Below are 20788 nucleotides of genomic sequence, written 5' to 3' on the forward strand. Positions count from 1 at the left end.
CCTGGAACTCACTTTGTAGACCAGGCTGGCCTTGAACTCAGAAATCCGCCTGCCTCTGCCTCCTGAGTGCTGGGATTAAAGGCGTGTGCCACCACCGCCCGGCTGATGTTCCATTTTTAAGGCCTCACTCTTCCTCCTCCAGAGAGAAGTAGTGCTTGACCCACCTTTGGGAGTATCCCAGCACATTCCCTTTGGGGTGGGCTTTCAAAGACCCCAGAACATTTGCTGCTGAACCCCATACTTGTAAAGCTGCCCCCTACATCTGTATGTATGTGCAACTATGTGCAACCTAGACTGAGCCCACAGTGGTTGTCCAGGGCCTGGAGGGAACAAACCAGCTGCCACTGAGTTGGGTACAGAGTTTGGGATTAGCGGAATGGATGGGAAGGTGTCAGCCCCCAGAGACCCTTAGCTCCTTAGGTATACAGGACCTCTCGTATGAGTGGCAGCGTGTGATCTTCCCAGTCTCTGGCCCTGGGTTGTAGCCCTGGAACCTTTCCCACAAGGAGCGGGTACTTGGAACTTGGACATTGGGGCTCCACTGCAGAGGGAAATGAACTTCCCACTTAGGCAAAACCTGATACTATCTGCACGCAAGTGCCTGTGAGCAGCAGCATGTTCTTGTTAGAATAAAGCCAAGATTTCTTGTTGGACCCCATGAAGATGTGGCATCCAGGGGTTGCTCATTCTGTCCAGAAGCTAACTAAACCCTAAGCCTGGGCATCCAGAGCAAGTTGGAAGCGCTATTTCTTGGTCTCTATTGCCCCCTGCTGGGATAATCTGGAATTACACCTATACTCAGGCGCCAATGCAGACTGAGGCATAGTGGTGCAGTGCATTTCTTTTTAGAACTTTGCATTGATTCTTGTATTTCACACCATGCACCCCAATTCCACGCATCTACCCATTCATATGTATCCACCTTCCGCCCATGTAACTACCATACCAAAAATATTAGAAAAAATTCTTTTCATGGAAGCTGTAGCATGTCAGTGTGTTACACAGTATATACCCCTTTGTCCACACATCTTTATTTGCAAATGTTCATTGCAAGGAGCCCTTGGTCCGTTTGTAGGCCTCTGGCTTCTGCTACACTATACTGGATCCTCAAAGAGACTTGTCTTGGGTATCCTGTTGTATCCCTGTGTCGTGGAGATTCTACAGCTTTGGACCTGCAAGATCAACCCTTTTATGCACTCCAGTAGATTATATATGGGGTAGATGTTGCGGTGGGCCAACTCAAAGCCTTGGATCTAGGACTGGGAGCTAGCAGTTTTTCAGCCCACCAGTCCTCCTGCTCCCACACCACCAGGATGAGCTAGCACTGCATCAGCTAGCTCACCCAATGCTGTAGCCAGCAAGGGGGCAGGGTCAGCTCTCCTGTACTCATGTCCTTAGGGGTGGATCACTCATACCTTTGCCACCAAGGTGAGGTGCCCCATGCTTCTTAGTGCTGCAGCTAGCGAAAGGTGGGGCCAGCTCTCCTCATGACCTCACGACTAGCTCACCCACCTGCCTTAGGCAGTGAGGGGCAAGGAGGTATCTTTCCCAGTGGAGGGCATTTTTATAACCTGACACAGGTTGGTGTCATGTGGAAGCCAGAGTTGGACATGGTCCCCCAAGGCCCCTTTCCAGACAGAATCCTGATCTGTCAAGTGTCTGACCAATGCCTAAAGCCAGGCCGAAGGGGAGTGGAGAGGTGAACACATCATATCTCATGTGACTCCTGCCAGATCCCGAGGACACCTGCAAGGAGCAGGTGGAGGATGTGTGGCTTTGCGTGGTGTGCAGTTATGTTCCTAGCTGGGCAGCTTTTATTCAGGGATGGGAAGGTTAGCCAGTCTTGGATGAGAAGGGTGTCGAGGCTAAGGCTGAGACTGGTACCCTGTGGAGTCCCTGGCTGGGATACTTGGGGTCAAAGGGGAGGTGCAGGTCCAGTGTCCACCTCTATGACCTCAGCCCATCCTACTCCCATCAGGCCTCGTACGGTGGCCTGGATGTACTAGCAAGGATGACTCAGGGACCTGCATGTATGGTCCTGTAGTTTGAGATGCCGCATACGAGGCATGGCCAGGTCATCACACGTACCATTCTGCATGCCAGGTCAGCTTAGCTCTCTGCACTCAGAGAAGCCTGATAAACTTCTGTGCCTGCCTCAGTTTCCCTAGCCCTTACTTATTGCTACTGCACTCTCCAAACACATCTGTTGAACCATGCTGTTCTCATGAGGGATGGAGGCCTGCTAGGACAGTCAAGAATGCTGGTGGCAGGTGCTAGACTCCAAATGTGGTGGGGCAAGAGGATGCACAAGGACAATGTCCTCATGGGGTCCAAGAATATCATGCAACAGAGCTGTGGGACTGACCAAAGTGACCACTGGGCCGTCAGAGTGACAGGCTGCAGCCTTCCCTCGGGACCTACAGCATCTAGGGTGTCCTGTTCCTTGGCAACAGGAGGCCCAAAGTTTGGGATGCAGGCATTTCCTAGAACACAGGACCTGTGGCTTCTTGATCCCTGGTTCAGGCAGGTCCTTCCCATCTGGGCTGGTTCATAAGTACTGGTCCACACAGGAGCTGTCCACAGGCCGTGAATTGTAGCCATAGATAAATATGCTCACAGTCAACTGGGTTTACCAACTAGTGTTCCTTCTAGAAAAGTCAGTAATCTGAAGTGCTGCTGCGCAGGCCCGAGCACACTTCCCACGCTGGGTTCAGTGTCTGACATGTCTGACCTGACCACTCCGCAGTTTCACTCATCTGAGCACCCAGTTCTCAGTAGATCTTATCTTCAAAGCTTATTTTAAATATAGGTTGAAACATGAGTTGTGGTGCATCTGTCTACCACTTAAGCACCAGGAAGAGGCTGCAGTGCCACTGTTGACTGCCTGCCTGCCACAGAATGCTCTGCTCCCCACTTGCTCTGCAAGCCCCAAGAATGTTACTGTGGGGCATCTTAAATGTTTCCCCAAAGCTTGGGTGTTGGAAGGCCTGGCTTCCAGATGGTGCTGTGGACAAGTGTGGGTCCTAGTCAGAGATGGTGCCTAGAGGGAGGAGTTTAGGTTCCTGGGGTGTGTGGGTGCCTCGGAGGGGATATGGGAACCCTGACCCCTCCCTCTGCATCTCTGCTTCCTGTCTACTCTAAGTACAGCTGTGATCCGGCACAGGCCACCCTGATGTCTCAGAGACTCTGAGCCACAGGAACCTTTCTGCTTTTCTGGTTTTCCCAGGTATGCTTCTGACTAGCCCTGGAGACCACCTCACATGCTGCCGGGCCTACTCGATGGACCCACAGGGTGGGAATTTGTCTCTTCTCAGCAGCCTAGCAGGAGGGTCAGCTGGTAGTTTGGCTTCTGGGGTTACTGCGTGCAGTGTGAGCCTTTCTCTGCTGATACATTATCATTCTCTGCTTCCAGTTTTCGCTTGCTTTGCTAGTTTTCCCCCTAGCTTCCCAGAAGTGAAGTCTGCTAACTTTTACACTTCACCCCTCCCTCAGATAAGCATTTAAACCTTGGCGTTGACTGTGTCTGTCAACTCTTGACTTTTTCATTAAGTTGAAAATTGTTTTGCCTACTTTAGAAGTAGATCATCTGACTCTCATTTTGTGAAACAAAGTCTTGTTATGCAGACCACACCGTCTTCAGATTTACAATAACTCTGCCTCAGCCTCCTAAGTGTTGGAATCACAGGTGTGTCAACCACGTCTACTCGATTCTGGCTATTTGGGCTCTGACTGACCCAGCACCTACTGTGGTCTCTTCTTCAGTGGCTGGGTGTATAGCTTCATAATGCTTAATGGGCTGATAGCATCACTTTAATTTCTCCATCCTTTCATATCTGCCACTACTGACAGTGGTAAAGATGTCAATCACAGAGGTGGGGAGCTGTTTTAGTGGGTACTAGTACTTGCTTTGCAAGCATGAACTTAATTCAAGTCCCTAACACATAAAAATCAAGGTATGGTTGTTTGCACCTGCAACCCAGGGCTGGTGAAGCAGATAGAAGGATGGATGGGGAATCTGGCTACCAGACTCAGAGATTTGGTCTTAAAGGGGTAAGTCAGGGAGTAACAGAGCGGGCCACCTAATATCCCCCTCTTGTTTCCACATACACGAGAACACCTACATATACATGCGCACACACAACACACACCTTATGCATATACAGAGGAAAATCTTAAAAAACCTAAAATGCTGAGGAAGACAACTGGTCTACCAATCCCAGAGTATTGTTATTTATCTACTTAACAGAATTCCCACCAAGAGTTCTCTTTGCCCTGAGTGACAGTGTGTATATGCAGTCTCCTGTGATGGTGGTATCATGGACACCTGGCTTCATGATACCTCCTGTTAGCACACTGTAGTTGCCCCATTGCTTTGCTTCTGGTCCGTTGTGTCTCTGCCCAGTGTGTAGTTGGTTTGCTTTTGGCCCAGCTGGGTCACCTGTCTTTTGACTAAGGCCTCTAGTACCTGTATGGGAGCCACCTTCACATGTAGCACCCCAGGTCCTTCTTTGCAGGGATGGAAATACAGACATGCTTGAATGCTGCACAGGAGGATGGTCCCTAGGCTTCCCTCAGAGGTGGAGTAGCACCTGGTCTTTCTACTGCAGTCTCTTTGCAGGGCTCTGAGCATCACAGGAAGGAACCAATGGGCGTCTAAACAATCTCTGGGATCTACAGGCTTCACAAGTGTTACAATAAAAAGCATGGTGGTTCCTAGGCTGAAATGTCAAGAGGTCATGAAAAGTCCATCCACTCACCTGACCACCCAGCATTCACCCACCTACCCATCTATACCTATCTGTTTAGCTACACATCTACTTTCCTGTCTGCTTACTCATTTATTCACCTACTGGACCATCCACCCATCCAATCATCCATCCATCCACCCACCCACCAATTCATCCATCCGTCTACTGATCGATCCATTGATTGATCCATCCATCTATCCACTCACCCACCCACCCATCTGCCTACTCACCCACTAATCTAACACTCATCCATCTATTCGTCCGTCTGTCCACCCGTCTAGGTGCCTACCCATGCCTTTGGACTTCTGTCTACTGCTCCCTCATTCTTCCCTGTGCCCACCACATCTGCCTCCCTGACTTTCCTGTACCACTGTTCTGCACTCTGCCTCCATTCATGTGTTCCTCTGTCCTAATGCTGCTTCCTCCTTGGCATGAATGGATCTTTTCTGCCTTGGCTCAGCTCCACAGGAACACAATACTGCCCTTCAAGGTGGCTCTTTTCCCCTGACATCTGTCCTCCCGGTTTCCCTGCATACATGTTTTATGTATAAGCAGCAAGGCATATCTACCATGTCATATGTGTACTGGAGAAACCTGGGAAGCTCTCCTGCTTTGGTGTTTCCGGTGGGGAGGAAGGGTGAGACCAAGACAAAGACCCTTGAACAATCCAGGGGCCCTTTCTTTATGGCAGAGGAGGAGGCCTGCAGAAGGCACAGAAGCCCTGTGAGGGCTGGACAGTGCTCACCAGCAGGCAATCCTGTCCATGAGAATCTCTGGAGCCAAGAAAGCTCTAGAATTTAAAACTACACCCAACAAGGTTGTCTCAGAAGCCAGCAGGAACACAATGCTGCCCCTCAAGGTGGCTCCTTTCCCCCTGACACTTGACAAAATACCTTGTAGGACTGAGCTAGATCAGGTAATGATCCTTTATTAAGCAGTTGTTTTCTTCAGTACTCCTGAGTCACTATGTGCCAGGCATCTGACCATGACATCCTCCCATCCTTGTCTCATGTGACCCAACAGCGGCATCCTGAGGGGCAGATGGTGTTCATTTCATAGATGAGAAACCACACTGGCTTCCTACAGCTTCTAACTAGGACTTGGTGCATCTTGACTTCTCAAGTCTTAAAGCCTGACTCCTTCTCCTGTTCCATATCCACCACCGTGGGAAGGTCTGCAGCTGAACCGCAGAGGTTCATGGTACTGTCTTGTGAGGCTTTCTGTAACTTTTGACAAGCATGTTGTTAGCTTCCTGTGTATTCCCCTTCTAACCAGCACACAGGTGGATGAGTGCCCTGCACTCAGGCTACGCCCTGACCCTGGCCCTGTGGCCTCAGCTCATAGCCTTCTGGCACTTTCTTAATTCACACTGTATCAATGAGGGCAATGATCAGACAAGCTGCTCTGGGCTCCCTCTTTGAGCAGAGAGGAAACCTGCCTGTTAACTGTCAGCAAACAGTGACACCGTGTGGAGAATGGAAGAAACAGCTTTTCTGGTTGCACTTTTGTCTGGCAGGGGAATATGCTCAAGCACCCAGCAGGTTGCTAACTAAGAACAAAGGTGCTCAGGTCAAAGGCTTGTAGGATGGACGGCTGAAGCAGCTTTATTTGCTCACAGGAAGGAGCTGGGTGGAGGTCCTGCACACACTCACAGTCTGTTAAGGCTCTCCTCAGGGCTCCTCTCACAGCTTGTGCTTCCCCAAGGATCTGAGGGTCTTAGTGCCCAAGTCTGAGGGGAGGCCAAGCTGAAGAACACAGGCATATACAAAAAAGCTAGTGCAAAGGAGACTCCCACAGCCTGCTCCCGAGTGTGGGGAGCCGAGACCAAGAGGTCCACTGTGTGACAGGCACACACTGTACAGTGCAGAGCTGCACGCATAATTCCTGGGGCTAACTCTAAGGCCAGAATTCCTCTAAAGAGCTCCCATGAGCCCTCAGTACAGCCTTCGACAGAGACTCTGCCATCACAGGCTCAGACGAGGGGCTCCTCCTCAGGAAGCAAAGCATTGTGGTTGGTGCTGTGGCGGCACAGGACAGCTGAGCTCTACGGAAACAGTTCTGAGTATGGTTTTACAGATAGAAAGTGCATCAGCAACAGCAGTGCCTTGAGGAATGGTTTACATTCATAGCTGCAACGGAATTAGGACAGCAGTGTCACCGCTTGGCCACCTGGGCTTGTGTGTATGGTGTCCGCTGAAAAGCAAAACTGCATCTGAAGAGGACGAGTTACCCACCATCTCCTGAGGTGCAGTGGCACGTGCAGGTACGGCCCCTGCAGCCCGATCAGGATGGCTTTCTGCAGTCCACCACTGCAGAAATTACACTTCTGGCACTCACTCAGGCACTCAGCCTGCCCAGCTGTGCTGAGGCTGTCGCTTCCTCTCAGTAGCTGTTCACGCAGTGCACTGCTGGGTGAGCTCAGCCCTCAGTCCGCCAGCAGTGCCAGTCCCTCATGCTGTCCAGCGCACCAGTCTCTAACTGGCCTCATGCCCCACTCAGGAGGACAGCTTGGAGTAGCTGGGAGGGGACAGCTTTCTCTTCAAGTACTTGAGCACGTAGAGTGGGAGGCAGCTGACCACAGTGATGGCTGACACTTTCCACAAGAAGGTCACGGTTGTGATGAAGGCAACATCTGTCAGGAGGAGGCAGAGGAGAATGAGAGCCAACTACAGGAGCTCCCAGCCCCTAAGATCGAAGCCACAGCCCAGACTGAGCCCGCTCAGGATCCCCAGAGCCATTGGCTCCATCGTAGCTGTGCGACACAGGTCTGTCCATGACCTCAGCAGTCCAAAGTGTGCTTCTCTCATAGTGAGCACAGCCCGGCACTGGGAAGGACTGGGAAGGACTTGCACAGGACCCACAGGACCCACAGGCAGGCAGTCCCTTGCTGCTCAGAGGATGCAGGCTTACTTTCTGTTAACTAGGCCATGGACGCACTCACGTGCAAACCAAGCCTAACACAAGCTGAAGAGCTTACAAAGTGCAGAGACCTGGACAGCAGGCTAGACCCCAGACTTCCCTCACCTAGCTAGATAGCACCCAGGAGCACACTGTGCAGGGAGGTAGCTCAGGGTAGGCTCGCGAGGCCTCACTGAGATGACAAGTGCCAAGTTAGAGGAAGACTGGTTTTTATTTAAAGTTTTAAAGAATTAGGTTAGCATGCTTATCAATGCTATTTTGCTAAATTTCTATACTCTGGAAGGGAATAATAACTTTACCTACCTAAGAAAGCGCCAAAAGACACTCTGCCTATACCTGTGCCAAGAGAAAACATGAACAAGGCAGATGAAGGACAGATTAAAGAGGCTCAGACATGTTAAGTGGTTAGTTAGCTACTGATTAGAGAAATGCATTAAAAAGCAGTAGAATGTTATGTTAGTACGGGATGCACTTGTAGTTGGGGGTTTAACCCTTCCTTCCATTGCCTACTTATATAATCTTTTAAACAGAATGCCAATGTGACAACTATGTCACTGTAACTTGGAAGCAAACACCCAAACATATCCCTTGAATCTGCACTAGTGCCTGAGAGTGTCCACTTTAGAACTCTGCTTCACCTGAGCGGCTTCAGGGCTTCTAATGCCTGCCCCAATTCATGAACCTGTTCTGTGCAGTCTGGCCTGGCAGGGGGCAGACAGCATCAGCTGCAATCTGCAGAGGAGAGCATGGAGACAGAGGCAACAGTCCTGCCTAGGGTCCTATGACAGGCTGTTTGGTGTCACTTGTGTAACTCCCACTTACAGAATCCACTGTATGCCTTCCTATGACAGCAGTGAACTATAGAATGATCATGTTTTCCAGCCCTAGTGTTTTGACTTACTGTCTGTGTACAGTGATAGACACATGCTGAAATGAAGGCTGTAAAAGCAAAACCTTTCCCTATCAGAGAATGGGGTTCATTCACACCACGCTCCAAAGAAGAGTAATGGTGGCGTTCTCATTGAAGCCCTGTTGTCCATGCCAGACATATCATGCTTCCTTTAATGTACAGCTAATTCTTTCCATTTCCCATCTGCATCACTCCCTGCCTGGGCTAAAGAGTGATGGCCTGTAGCAACTCAACCTACTCACTGGGGCTTTGATCCAGGACCTGGAGTGGCTTTGTATTCATCAGTGTGCAAACTTCACACTCATCACCCAAGTCACAGTGTCTCCATGTGACATGCAGGGTCCACAGGAATGCGACTAGCTTACATGGACAACTGCTCAGGATGAAAACTGTTGCTGCTGTCATGGGTGTGAAGAACACAAGAGGAACATGTAAAGGTTTCTCCTTTTTGAAGCCTGGGGCCTTTCTTTTTAGACCAAGAAGGACACTGTTGGGTTTTCAGGCAGCTAGAAGAATGTACACCATGGGTGCATTGACCATGTCCACACACTCTGCTCTCAAGTCCAGGAAACTGGGACTTTCTGTCCTCCGGGAGCCCAGTGAGGCCCCACACTCATCAATACTCAGGCGAGCACACCATGCTCTCTTCAGCCGTGCTGACCAGGTTGGTCTGATCTGGCTGGGGAGGCAGAGACAGAACCCAGCAGTGCAGTGTGTAAGAGTGTGGGTCTCAGATGGGGACGCCTGAGGAACCCCAGCACATTTCACTTAGGATCATTTCCCTTAGGAAACGGAGCTCAGGGAAGCACGATAGTCCCAAGGCCTCCTGGCAAGTCACTGTGAGCTGGGCTGGGGAAGCATAAGGAACGAACTGGAAAAAACTAGCACTAGACTCCATCTTAAGGAGGCGCTGGTGGAGACACCATCTTTACATGGTGAGAAGCTTAACTAAGGCTGCCTTCAGAGCCTGGCTGGGCTGCTCTGTCTGATGTAGACAGCAGAAGGAAGTGGAACACATGTGGCTCACAACCTTGATGCAGTCAGTGTCTTCCACCACGAACACAAACAGCGCAGCTCTTGTAGGGAACGTAAGTGAAGCAAGAATAAGCAAGGTGACGAAGGTCTCTATTTTATAATCACTACCAGATTCTTATCTTTCCATAAAAACAACCTGTGTGGTAAAGCTTTCTGTTATGGCATTTGTTTATAAGGGAAGGTATTGAGGAAATGACAACCAAGGGTTAAGGATCACTTGCAGATAATGAATTGAGGCTCCAAGCACTTACCAAAATACTCGTTTAGAAAAGCAAGTGAGGCAACATAGCAGCCCAGACTGAGGAACTCCGCCACAACCATCAACCAGTGCCACGTCCTGATAGTCAGGGCCACCATGAGCAGCTCGGTCAGGATCAGTGCTGTGAAGGAGATGGCCACAACATGGACAAACTCAGCCTCGAAGAGCAGCAGCGCCCCGTACATGAGGATGCCTCCTGAAGGAGAGAATGGCCTTTCTCAGGGCAGCTTCCTTGCTGGCATGGGAGCTGCATTATCATGTGACCTAGCTAGAAAAGGGAGCAAGGATCGGCTGGCTCAAACACACGCAGCAGGGACCAGGAACACAGACAGTCTTCACAAGGATGGACAGTCCAATCAAAAACTGAACTGTGGCATTTGCAAGGACTCACAGACTTTAAAGATCTACAGGAAGCCAACTTCCCCTTTGGTTGAGTTCACAGTAAGTCTTGCATGAGCTCTCTGATTGGCCAGGCAGTTATGCTAGGAACAGATACACTGTCCCTCACTAGATCCCTAGTAGAGGGCAGCAGCTTCCCACTACACATACAGACGTCTCCAGGCCTCGCCATCAGCACTCTGAGGAAACCACTGTGCATGCAGCACAAGGTGAGAAGTGCTTATCAAAGTGCTGACACACAGCAGTTAAAAAGTGCCTGTCTGGGCTGGGGAATGCAGCTGAGTCGGTAGAGATCGGCATCACACAAACTGGGCACAGGGATACACACCTGGAACCCCAGCACTTGGAGGGTGGAAATAAAAGGATCAGGAGTTCAAAGAACAGCTCAGTTACAGAATGAGTTTGACCAAACCCACCTTGGGCTATATGAGACCCCATCTCTAAAATTTAACCCCCCTCCAACCAACCCAAGAGCTCCTCCCAGAATATCAATCCATAATCCACATGCTGGAATACCAATCTACAAGATAGACATAGGACAATACTTACTGTTAGAGACATTTTAAGCTGCTGATATTTAATTTGCAGGTGAAAACACAAAACAGTATTGCTAAGACAACACAGGCAGGTAGACGATCCCCAAGTTGTTGGGGACTTTTAGTGATGAACATATATGAATGGGAAGATGTGTGTTACAGGACAGGTCTGGTAAAATCAGGCCCATCTTACCTTGGTAAATACTGATCAAAACCCAGATGAGGAAGGTCTTGAAGGAAAGGGATCGTCCCTAGGGGAACAATAGAAGACACTGTTAGGAGAGCAGGGTGGCATGCCCGACTGTGTTCCTAAGGGATTGGGCGGCTCCTCACGGGGCCTGGGCCTACCTCCACGCTGTCCTGACCTGACTGACACAGTTATATACCTCAGGTGATGCTGACCCCTGCAGTAGCTGCCTTGGTGGGTATCATGGGTGTGTACTGAATGCTGGTGGTTGGTCAGGGTTTCAGATGCCCTCTCATTTCATCTGTGGAATTACTACAGCCATGCCCTGGGATTCTTAGTAACCAAGAAACTGGTGCCTACAGAAAAACACTTAATTGAACTAGGAGATAAAGACTGTGATAAAATGTTTTTCCCTCTACTTTGTTACTTTTTGGAAATAAATATTTATTTCTCAGTTTCCTCTGGACTTTGTTCCCCCAAGTAAAAATGGTGATGGTACTTCAGTTATGACTTGTCCCAGCTGGAGTGAAATTTTCTAATTTGTTAATCATTTCAGGAAAATCTGCTACATTAGTAGATCCAGCAGACAGATGGAATGGACTTTCATGTACTCAGCTTCACCATTCGAACTGAAACAAGAGATGCTGTTTACGCACTCATCCCCAGGGGCTCAACCCTGTTTCTCTCTGTGCTGGGTCCTGTCAGGTGATAACTGATGGAAGAATGTGTAAAGGAAGGGTGGGTGTGAGCCTCTCATTTACAGAGCTCTGCATGAATCAGTCAAGAATGGGGGAGCCTGTGGGCCCTCCCTCAGCTTCTGCTCCTACCTGCACACCTCCCTTGTGGCATACTGTGATGTTAGTGAATCAGAGTCTACAGTTCTATACTAATGCACCCCTTTCCTCAGCTTCACTCCCCTGGAGAGTTTCTTGCAGCAAATGTGGGCATATGTGCTCACAAGGAAAGGCTGACTGCTGTGGGGTCCCAGAAGACACATCGGGTATGCAAGGCAACAGTAACACACCAAAGCCAAGATCCCACCGAACTGGTGAATGTCGAGGTCTTTTCACCATGAAAGATGAATGGGAAGATGTTACAGGACTGAAGAGACAGCTCAGCAGTGGAGGGAACTTAGTGCCCTTCCTACATAAGGCAGTGCATAGCCACCTACAGCTCCAGTTCCAGGGGACGCAAACATACTGTGGCCTCTGTAGGTACCTACACACATGTGGGGCATATATATGCATACAGGTATATGTGCAAACTACAATTCAAGTTGTACTTTAACTACAAACAATAGTTATACCTTTATTAAGTGTTTTCCTTAGTTATAAGTGTCCATCATAGATGTGGACTGAGCCCAAATCCTTACTATATGAGCATAAGGTGACTTTGACTATACTGAAATTTATTAAAGTTAATACTGATTTTAAAAAGCAAAGAACTTACAACAAGAAGACCCCCCCAACTCTTTAAGCTGGGGGTGGGATGGGGGGGCAAAGGGTGGGTGGAGGTGTTGGAGATATGGGGGTGGTGTCTATAGACTGAGTTCTAGGACAGCTAGGGCTACACAGAGAGATCCTATCTCAAAAAACCACCCAACCAACCAAGCAACCACCCAACCGACCAAGCAAGCAAGCAAGCAACCACCCAACCGACCAGAGAACTGCAGCAGGTTTGGTACCTACTTTTCAAGAACATTTCTCTGTCAGACAGTAGCATGTTTAGTCTTTGGGCATAAAACTCATCTGTAATTAAGTATGTGACTAATTTTACTTCAGGAATCTAAAAGGAAATTTAACTTGAATGTTTTGTGTAAGTAAAAAGGTTTCCTTGATTGCCAGCTTTGCACGGAGACAGACGATCAGTTCAGATGCTGGAAGCAAACTGGGGCATTTGTGCCACTTGTCTTGTGAAAGCTGCAAACATCAGGGCATGGAAGGCAGTGCATCCAGTCTGCATGGATGACAACTTCTGACTCTACACAGGCTATAGATGAATAAGCCCTACATAATATCTGGGGTAAGCACCATCAGTAAGTCTGAGGACATATGCATGTACCTCATGATCCTTGGTGTAGATGCTTACAAATGGATCTGTTGAGAGATCTCTGTGGTAAAAATATATTAGCCACAGAAGCAATCCATATATTGTGGACTTCAAGCTGATTATAAAACTTTTTCCTGATACAGAATGTCTGCTCCTTTCAATGACAGGCAGGCTCTCTCACTCACTCACGTCTCTGTTCATGTCATGTGATAAGCACAGAGCTCAGGAGAGACATCTGGCGACATCCTTGCCCAGCACACACCTCCTGTTTTATCCTTGCATGTCTCAGTTTCCTCTTCTATAAAATACAGAGAATGGCATGTACCTCAATAAGCCATATAATACGACACACAGAAACTCAGAATGATAGCACATTCAATGGGTGTTACCATCGATGTATCTCCAATTGAACATTTGACTGTAGATGAATAAAAAACAAAATAAAAAAGAATTTTGCAAAAGGGTTTATCAACCTCAAGATGAATAAAAAATCATTAATATGAAAGCACAAACTATCACTGGGTGTAGAATGCATGTGTAGCTCACAGTGACCTGTGTTTATGACACACAGTGGACTGGAGCCATGCTGTGGTTACGTGCAAGTGTGAATACTGTTGTGCACACATGAGCAGATCTGTCCTCTGGGTGCCAGCAGAGGACATTTTTGGCTTCTCAGAAGTTCCAGAACTCCCTCTCTCATTACAGTATTCTTTCAGCCCACCTTAACTTACTTTGTTTCCTAAGAGAGGCACAACAAAAGATTGCTTTTCTCTCATATTCCGAAGGTTGAAATGGAAAGGCAGGGTGCAGGCTGGGAGAGATGGCAACTGTAGCACAGATATATTGTAGAGTCAATTATAAAGTGACTTTCTATAAAAGAAACTCACAAAGAGCAAATCGTAATTTGTTTGATGTCACAGAAAGACCTGTGAAACTAGCTGGTAACACTGTCACTGTTCCAGACTGTCACTGTTGATAGGTGGCTTACTGCCCCCAGTCAATCTGCATCTGTGCTAGAGTCAGGCCTGACACACACAGTGCTCCCAGGAGTGCTGTGATAGCAGAGCACAGTTGCTACACTCAGCAGCCTGGCCAGGCACTGCTACACTCCCCGACACTCAGCACCAACTGGTACTAAACCCTGAGCAGGGTGCCTCCTCGGCTACCCTAGCTGGATGCCACTTATGAAGTGGCACTTATGGAGTTTTCCACTTATGAACCTGGGAATAAATAGGACCTCTTGCTATCAAAGACACTCCATTTGCTGGTCTCAACTGCCATCTGGCCAACATTCCAGGATTTGTCTTCGAGAACCTCAAGTCTCCTCAAAAGCACTAGCCAAGTGTAGGAGGAAGTTTCTTTAAAAATAAAACAAAGCCACATCAAGACCTTGTTTTCTTTTCCTTTCCTTTCCTTTTTCCATTCCTTCCCTTCATTCGCTTTCTTTCTTTTTCTGAGAGTCTTGCTGTGAAGCCCTGGTTGGGCCAGTGTCTACTGTACAGCACAGGCAAGCCTCCTATCCAAGCCTCCTGACTGTGAGGATCATCTGAACTGTCGTCATGTCCAGTCTTGACTTGAAATGGTGAGGATACTACCAGGGACATTTGTACTCAAGAGTTTAGGATCAGGAGGCTGTGGTATCCAATGTCTGTCACTGGTCATATGGGCTAAGATAGGCTTACTGAGGTTGTATCTACTAGGGTTCCATTGTTAAACTGCTTGTTTGTAACCAACCAAACATCTTGGGAATATACTTTCAGTCAAAGTAATATCTCATGTAGTTGTCTTCACCTGTTTTATTAGGCACCCCTGGACTGCTCACAGCAGTTCCTGGTGTTCTTCAGGCATAGAAATTCTCCCTTAAGGGGAAGTCCCCCTTTTCATATCAGTGTAGATCCAGGAAGACTACTACACATTTAGTTTCTCCTGGGAGGGAGCTCCTTCTGGTTGAGTCACATGCTAGGTCAATGTCACCATCAAGGACTCTGCAGCAATTATTTACTTTCTGGTATCACATGGTGCTTCAGGTTAGCCTCCATTTTCTGGACCTGGAATTTACTTCTCTTTCATTGCTCAACTCCACTGGTTGGAGAACACTGCAGCCCCAGATGTGTTCTTGGCCACTGGTTCCAGGTCATTATCACGAACTGACCTGGGATGTGAGTGTCTCTTTGTGAAGTCATACTCATGGCAATATGCACTTCATGCCCCGAACCTGACTACCAACTCAGTCCTTACTTCCTGGTGTCTCATCACTAAGAAGGCTGTTCTCACTAGCTACAGTTTGTACATGTTCACTGTACACTAAGGACACAAAAGATTTCCCTATAAGAAATAAATGTACAGTCCTTGCCAGCCTTTCAGCAGACTAGAGGTGATACACACCATCTCCAGTGTGAATTGATGACAATCTATCTGTTTTAACCTGGATTTCATCATTCCAGTGTCCACTCTGCAGTGCACAGGTCTGAGGTTCTGACATGCACAGTCAGGTACCCACCACACAGTGGCAGATACACACCTTGAGATTCCCTCACGCTATAGTTTAAGTTTTAAGTTTTGTCACTGATCAGTTCTTGACCTCTGGTTCTGTACTTTCCAGATACTGGAGAAATAGAATCAAAGTAACTTTGGTGTTGAGTTTTGCTTAGCAAAACACAGTTCGGATTCATCTGTGATTCCTATCATATAAATGATCTGTTTTTCTTCTTGCTTCTACACAACATCCCACTGCATATCTGTATCATCACTGCTGATGTGGTCACCAGGATGCTTATCCATTTTCTGGTCCAAGTATAGCTGGCTGCTTCTAGCTCTTGGCAACCGTAACAGAGCTACCACAAACTTCTTGCTGGTGTGTGTCCTCACCAGCTTGAGGGACTTAAGAGCACTGAAAACTTCCATTTCTTTTCATTCTTTTAAAAGTCTATTTTAAAATTAAAATCTAATTATATCATTCCCCCTTTCTTCCTTCTCTCTCTCTCTCTCTCTCTCTCTCTCTCTCTCTCTCTCTCTCTCCCTCTCTCTGCACTGTGTGTATAAATATATAAATATAAATTGCTGAGTCTACATGGCACTGCGTCTGTGTGTATGCCTTCAGAGCTGATCGTTTCGTATTGGATAACCAATTAGAAGGCTCATCCTTGCCAGAGACCAACTCTCCCTAGTCCATCATTTCTATGGTTTTACTGCAGGGGTGGGAGCCCATCACTGTCACTGTTCATACTGTTGAGGTGTCATGGGTGTAGCTTCCTTGTCTTTTCTAAAAAGACAATCTCACAACAGACTTTGTGTTCTTGCTCTTAAAACCTTTCCATTCTCTTTTGAGATGTTCCTTGAGCCTTAGGTGCAAGAGTAGTGTTGTCACTGTATCTGCTGAGGCTGGACTCTCCAGGATCAGCTGATCTTTTGAACAATCTGAGTGTTCTATAGTGGTCTCTACTTGCTGCTAAGAGAAGCTTCTTAGATGCAGGGTGTGGGTGCACAGGTTTTAGAATGCAGTTAGGAATCGTGCTGGTCTAGTAAAGGGCAGCAACAAGAGATCCTCTAATATTCATGACCTTACTAGCTCTGGGTAGTTACTGTAGCCATTCTTTTTCTTCTTCTTCTTCTTCTTCTTCTTCTTCTTCTTCTTCTTCTTCTTCTTCTTCTTCTTCTTCTTATTATTATTATTATTATTATTATTATTATTATTATTATTATTATTTTCTTTATTTACATTACAAATGCTATCCCGAAAGTTCCCTATCCCCTCCCCCGCCCCTGCTTCCCTACCCACCCACTCCCACTACTTGGCCCAGGCCTTCCCTTGTGCTGGGTCATATAAAGTTTGCAAGACCAAGGGGCCTCTATTCCCAGTGATGGCCGATTAGGCCATCTTCTGCTACATATGCAGCTAGAGACACAAGCTCAGGGGGTACTGGTTAGTTCATATTGTTGTTCCACCTACTGTAGCCATTCTTAACTGGTGTGTAATGTTAGCTCATTGGTCTAAATTTGTAACATAGATCGAAAATAATGGTGGGTATTTTTCACAGGCTTCCTTGACAATTGTACATCAATTGTGGTTATTAGTTTAGAACTTTTGTTCACTCTTTACACTGTTTTTCTTGATGACTTTTAAGAGTTCTTTATGTGTTATGAATACAAAGCCTTAGTCAAGAGTGTAACTTGCAAATATTTTCTCCCAGTCCATGGTATGGTTTTTATCTGTTCATTTTCCAAACTGCATAATTCATAAAGCAAAACTTTAAAATTAAAATGAAGTCCATTTTATTTTGTCCTTTATGGATCATGGTTTTGATCTGTGTCTAAAAACTCTCTGTTGAGGTTATAAATTATTTTGTCCTGTATTTCTTCCATTTGGTTTACAGTTTCTATGCATATCAGTGGTCACTTGAGTGCTTGTGCACACTCGGGGTGAGGGAGTGGAGGTTGCAGAATAAGTACAGTCAGCTGTCTGAGATCATTGCTGACATCAGCTCTCTTCCGCCTGAGCTCTGTTTTTGTCAGAGTTCAGCAGTGTGTATGGATTTCCTTCTGGATTCTCTTCTACCCACTCCTCTGTGTCTATTCCATCCATTGTCTTTACTGTTCTTATAGATCAAGTTCTGAAACAGGAAACTGAGCCAACCAACTCTGCTCTTTCCCAAGTGGTTCTGACAAAGCCAGTTTCCTCCTTGTTCCATCAAAATCTTAGAGCCAGTTTGTCAATAGTCAACCAAGTTCAGTCTCTAAATCAAAATTCCTCTAAAAGTGTGTCACAGTTCTTGTGCATGCATTTTCTAGTGTATCAGAGTTACACTAGAGTGCTTTGCTTGTTTAATATTCCTAAAACTGGTATTATTTTTGTATCTAATTGTTGCTAGAATATAAGAATTAGAAATCATATAACATAGATTTTTCTTTTGAGATTTTAAAATAATCATGGAACCTATAAAGAGAAATTAAAATTGTGCCTTTGCCAGGAGGTAACACACACTTGGGAGGCAGAGGCAGGCATATACTTGAGTTTGAGGCCAGCCTATTCTACAGAGTGAGTTCCAGGAGAACCAGGGCTATACAGAGAAACCCTGCCTCAAAAAGAAAGCATTATTTTAAAAATGACACATTTGAAAAGACAGAATCATGTTGAGGATATTCTACAGAAAAGAAGTGATGGACACTGCAGGGTTCCTCAGAAGGGTGAGCTGTGATTCCTTACTGGGTATCATTGTAACTGGTTAAAAACCAAACCAATTCTGCCATTAGCCAGTGATGCAAACTGTGAACTGTGAGCCAAATCCATAGCCAAGCAGGGACACCTCAGGGTCACAGGCTGTCTCAGCTGACTTTGAGCTATGCTACTATCCCTATTCTCGAACTCACTAGCTCCCTAACAGTGTGTCCATTCATCCAGGACATGAAGTGCTAGGGGAGGCATGGGCATGCCAGTTTTCTGTCTGATGGTGGCATCCCAAGATTGAGTGAACTCACGATAAGCAAAGCTTAATACCTCAGAGCACAATTGGGCTTTAAAAAGAGAACAAGAAATATTTCAGTTAAAAATATATTATTTTCTGTAAGGAAAGCAAACTGGTATTTTTTTAAATGAAGGAAATGTTGTCTTTTTATGTAGTCGACTTATATTTATTCCTTCCTTCATACATCAATTACTTAGTGAGTAGACAAATACCAGCCTCTATCTTCAAGGCCTAAAACATATCTGGTGACACATAAGAAGGGGCAAGTATAGCTTAGGCTGAGGAAGCAAACCCACAAATGTTTAGGTCCACAATTAGCAAATCCGACTAGAGCAGTAAGAGGGATCTGTAATGTGTGTACTGCTTATACTCTTGACTAAATGACTAACTTTCCAAGTGCACATAGAAAACAGGGTGTGGAGGCTTAAAGAGAATGTCCCATAGGCTCAGATTTGAAAGCTTAGTACACAGTTTTGCTTTGCAAAGAATTAGAAAGTGTGGCCTTGCATGTGTAACCAGGCATGGGTTTCAAGGCTTACAAAGCCCACACCAGGCCCAGTCTTGTGCTGTGCCTGGCAAAGGTGGAAGCTGCCATCCTGTGAGAGGCCACGCTGACCTGGGACTGTGCTCTGAGGAGCAAGCTGTTCCTAGGGAGGTTGGAATTGGGATTGTGTGACATCAAAGCATATTTTAAAAGCTAGAGACGATGAGGACAAGGGTAGAGAAGTAGCTGAGCCCTGCATGTACAGATTGTTGTAACTTGAGAATTTTCTGCATGGCTAGCTTTTCCTAAACTGGCACAGAGAAAGAAAAACCTACTAACCTTCAATTAAATTTAGGTTTTTCAGTTGATAACCTGAAATTATCAACTCCAATTTTAAAGCAGTAGCAATATGGTATAGTGAAGAAAGAATTAGATTGGGTGTTCAAAGACTGAGTTACTTCCCAGCTGACCATTAGCACATTAGGGTGTAGCCTAGCTAACTTCTAACCAACCAGACGGTAATCTAGCTGACTGCTAACTAGTAGGCTAGACTGTAGCTAGGGGCAGGCTATGCTTTGCTTTGTCCACACAGAAGAGCGCACGTCTTCAAGTTACAGCACTGAGAAGCACTTTTCAAGCGTAATTCTGAAACCCACAACTAGAGAGCTAGGGATGCCAGGCCACCGCAGCCAGACCACCCCACCGCAGCCAGGTACTCTGGAGAGTGCTGAACTCTGCACTGAGTTAAAGGAGGCCAGTCTTCTCCTGGTAAAGATACTAGGCTAGGCAGACCGAGCTGCAACTATACAGGGTCCTTTATAAGAATCAAAACACAGGCCTGGATGTCTTTGCTAAATTCACAAAAGTTCCACAAATGGTTCAAAACACCTGTTAAGTTCTTATGTATAACACCACATGACTATCGCAAGGAGTAGAGAACTTAAAAAAAAAAAAAGATATTTCAAAACGCTTTCCTTATGCTTGCCAACTGTCAGAGTGTATGCTATCCCAGAGCAGAGGCTGCCTCTGCCTTGCTGGAACACACAAAAGACCAGCTCTGGTGTGCTCTCACTGGACAAGCCTAGCACTGGGCTCCTACCTTGGTGAGGTCCTTGTACAGCTCTGGGTAGAGAATCGCCATCTCTGGCTTTACATCTTGGTCCAACACTAAGGAGAATACTGGGAACATGGTGTAGATAGTTGCATACCTAGAAAATCAAGACCAAGTTGAGTTAGCCTGACAGATGCTGTGACACAACTTTGCCATGTTTCTAGGGTCACATAGAAGTCAAACGCTCAAAAAACAGAAAACAAAATCTTAGAAAAACTAGCCCAAACCTCCAGGGTGGCTGTAAGTTTAGATTACTCTGGAGTTTAGGCACCAAATGCAGCACAGACTGTTGTAAAAACCCAGACACAGGGAAAAGCATCCATTTAAAATCAGAGTTTTCTTATTAACCTGTGCTTTTTGAAACATAGTTCTCACAGCCAAGGACAAAGAGAAACTTCCTAGGAAGCCCAGTCAGGCCTTCAACTTGTGATCCTCCTGCTTCAGCCTCCTTAGTGGTGGGATCACACAGTGTTGTAACACCATGTCCAGTGTTCTTGTTAAATTTTGGATGATGGCAGACTCACATGAAACCATCTAATACAGAGAAATCCTAACTTTCGTCACACTAGTACCCACTCTCTCCCCTCTCCCCTCCCCTCCCCTCCCCTCCTCTTCTTCTCTTCTCTTCTCTTCTCTTCTCTTCTCTTCTCTTCTCTTCTCTTCTCTTTTCTCTTCTCTTTTCTCCCCTC

General features: G+C 46.7%; 1 protein-coding gene across 3 annotated transcripts in view; it reads right to left on the reverse strand.

Moving 5' to 3' along the window:
* Positions 1–5679: 5679 nt before the first annotated feature.
* The window catches only part of Atp9b (ATPase phospholipid transporting 9B (putative)), a 207808-nt gene continuing 192699 nt past the window's right edge, over positions 5680–20788 (reverse strand). Inside the window, exons 26-30 of one of the 3 annotated variants that reach the window (XM_029546803.1) lie at positions 20088–20196; positions 11000–11057; positions 9864–9992; positions 7971–8003; positions 5680–7380 (exon numbers count right to left, since the gene is read on the reverse strand). In XM_029546803.1, coding sequence (XP_029402663.1) covers positions 7244–7380; positions 7971–8003; positions 9864–9992; positions 11000–11057; positions 20088–20196 — 466 coding nt within the window. In that variant the 3' untranslated portion in view covers positions 5680–7243. Of the gene's footprint in view, positions 7381–7970; positions 8004–9863; positions 10068–10999; positions 11058–20087; positions 20197–20788 lie in introns of all 3 variants that reach the window. The other 2 variants (XM_021214520.2, XM_021214521.1) reach the window with 2 other exon arrangements.

The sequence above is a fragment of the Mus pahari genome, chromosome 15 (genome assembly GCF_900095145.1).
Source record: "Mus pahari chromosome 15, PAHARI_EIJ_v1.1, whole genome shotgun sequence".
Lineage (NCBI taxonomy): Eukaryota > Metazoa > Chordata > Mammalia > Rodentia > Muridae > Mus > Mus pahari.